Genomic DNA, 2,447 nt, shown 5'->3' with positions numbered 1-2,447 from the left:
CACACACACACACACACACATTTATTCAACAGATAGGTGTCACGCCCCCGTGTGCAAACATGTCACAGTCACTGGGGCACAGCAGTGAACAAAATGAAGGCCCTGCCTCATGGAGCTCGGACTCTCCCTAGAGGAGCCTAACTAAGGTGATGGCTTCCTGTGTGAGCCCAGGGCCCTCCCTGCAGGACCTGCTCCCTGTGCCCAGCCCATCCCACAGCTTCGGGCAGGGGAACGCCCAGCAGGGGCAGTGCTGGCACTCCTGTCTCCCCGCCTCCTTGGGCACCAGGAAGGATGGAGATGCAGTCCAGGCGCACACAGAAATGCCGAGCTCACCCCTGTGAGCGAAGGAGAGGGCCATCGTGTCTGCGAGGATGCTCCTGGCAGAGACAGCGGGCAGAGGGCCCTCCTTCCCCCCGGGGAAGCCTGTGGGAAGCAGGCAAGTTCTGTGGGTGAGCACACCTGGGAGACACTCTGTGCTGTACAGGAAGGCACCTGGGGCTGCACGTCAGCTCGCCACCTCCTCTGGCTGTGTAACAGAGAGGCGGAGGGGAAGGCTTTCTCGGGGTGCCGGTGGCAGCAGGGGTTTTAACTGCCCACATGGGCTCCCTGAGACAATACTATGGACACCTTAGGGACCAGATGTCCTGCAAGGCTGTGGGGCAGGGCTGAGGACGGCGGGGCCAGGTGGCTGGAGGCGTCTCCAGGCCCAGGCCCAGGGCTCACCCGCTTTGGTGCTCTGTAGCCATCCGTGCAGGCCCAGGACCCAAATGCCCGACTGGCCTGAGGGTGCCACAGTCCCTGGCAGAGGCCACTGGGGCTTTGCCTGACGTGAGCAGCAGAGGCAGCAGGGGAGCAGGGCAGTGTGGAAGGTTAGGGGTTGGTGTGCTAACAGCCTGCAGCCCTGGCCATTTCTTTCTTTTTTTTTTTTAATCTTTAAATTCTTTATTAGTTAAGGAATTACAAATGTGTCCTCACCGGAGGATATGTTTTTTTTTTTTTTATTGATTTGAGAGAGAGAGGAAGGGAGAAAGGAAGAGAAAGATGGATGTGAGAGAGAAACATCCATCAGTTACCTCCTATCTGTGCCCCAACTGGAAATCAAACCCACAACCTAGGTATGTGCCCTGACTGGGAATCGAACCCATGACCTGTTTGGTGTACAGGATGATGCTCCAACCAACTGAGCCCCTCAGTCAGGGCAGCTGTGGCCATTTCTGCCTGGTGCCCCCTCTCTGCCCTACTGCCCACCCATGGTTAGGCCTGCAGGCGCTGAAGCCGTGAGAGCTGAGTTCCAGGCCTAGTAGAGAAAGCGGGGCTGGGACGAGATGGCAGGCAAAGAAGAAGGGGTAGCCACTCTGCCCTACTGCCCACCCATGGTTAGGCCTGCAGGCACTGAAGCCGTGAGAGCTGAGTTCCAGGCCTCGTAGAGAAAGCGGGGCTGGGACAGAGCTCAAGAAAAGGAGCTGCTCCAGCCTCCGCACCCTCTTGGGCAGCACAGCCCCTCATTCCCCGGGGCAAATAACGGGATGAGGCTGTCCCCCTTCTCCATTGCATGGGGACAGAGGCTGAGGTCCGAAACGGGCCTTGTCCCGGGCCCACAGCCATGGAGGAACTGGGAATCGGGCTGTCAATTATTTTTTAACTTGTGTTTTCAAAAATTAATCTCGTGACTGGCGAGACGGCAGGCAAAGAAGAAGGGCCAGCCGGAGGAGAGACAGCTGTCTCCTACAGCTCCGGGCAAAGGGGGACATCCTGGGAACCCCCTGGATACTGACAGGGGTCCCCACCTCCCGCCTCGCTCAGGGCTGCTCCTGAGCTCCCAGGGGCTTGGCTCAGCTCCTGTGGGGCCTCCCTGCTCCTCCTCAGGAGGAAGAAAGCACGTCCCTGCTCCGCTCTAGTGATGGGTCCCGGGGAATCTCCTGCTTCTTCCCGGACTCGGCCTCTGGGCTCCCAGCTCAGGTCTCCAGAGAGGGCGCTCTTGGGCGGTCCATCTTCATAGGAACTGGGAGCCTGGGTGGGGGCAGGAGCGCGGCGGAGGGGAGACCTGTCACCTGACAGGATTCCTCGGAGCGTTGGGGCTCGGGGGGTGGAATGAGCCTCAGTGTCATGTGCCAGCGCCGCCCCACGCGTGTCTCAGATTGGTCCTCCCACCGGAGCAGCTGGTGTCCCCGCGTTCACTCGAGGAAATGGAAGGGCAGAGCTGGTGGAGCGAGCACCCCGTCAGGGGACGCATCCAAGCCCCGCGCGGGGCCAGCGCCTCCGTGGCTCTGTAGTGGACAGCGAGAAGGCGAGGTCAGGTGAGGGAGGGAGAGGGGAGGTGCTCGGGAAAGGAAAGGGGTGCAGGGCGCTCTGAGAGCGGGGTCCCACCCACACCACCGCTCCCTTCCCACAGCGCCCTTGCCGGGCACATGCGGCGCGCCCAGCACCGATCCGATCCCCGTGCATTT

The 2,447-nt window shown here is 60.8% G+C and overlaps 1 protein-coding gene across 4 annotated transcripts in view; it reads left to right on the top strand.

Moving 5' to 3' along the window:
• Window positions 1–2,023: 2,023 nt before the first annotated feature.
• Window positions 2,024–2,447, top strand: part of RASGEF1A (RasGEF domain family, member 1A) — a 53,842-nt gene continuing 53,418 nt past the window's right edge. Inside the window, exon 1 of one of the 4 annotated variants that reach the window (XM_005861781.2) lies at window positions 2,024–2,292. In XM_005861781.2, coding sequence (XP_005861843.1) covers window positions 2,092–2,292 — 201 coding nt within the window. In that variant the 5' untranslated portion in view covers window positions 2,024–2,091. Of the gene's footprint in view, window positions 2,298–2,447 lie in introns of all 4 variants that reach the window. The other 3 variants (XM_005861782.2, XM_005861783.2, XM_005861784.2) reach the window with 3 other exon arrangements.

The sequence above is a fragment of the Myotis brandtii genome, unplaced genomic scaffold, assembly GCF_000412655.1.
Source record: "Myotis brandtii unplaced genomic scaffold, ASM41265v1 scaffold1563, whole genome shotgun sequence".
Classification (NCBI taxonomy): Eukaryota; Metazoa; Chordata; class Mammalia; order Chiroptera; family Vespertilionidae; genus Myotis; species Myotis brandtii.
The sequence above is the reverse complement of the archived record's forward strand: the minus strand, read 5'-3'. Positions and strand labels throughout refer to the sequence as shown.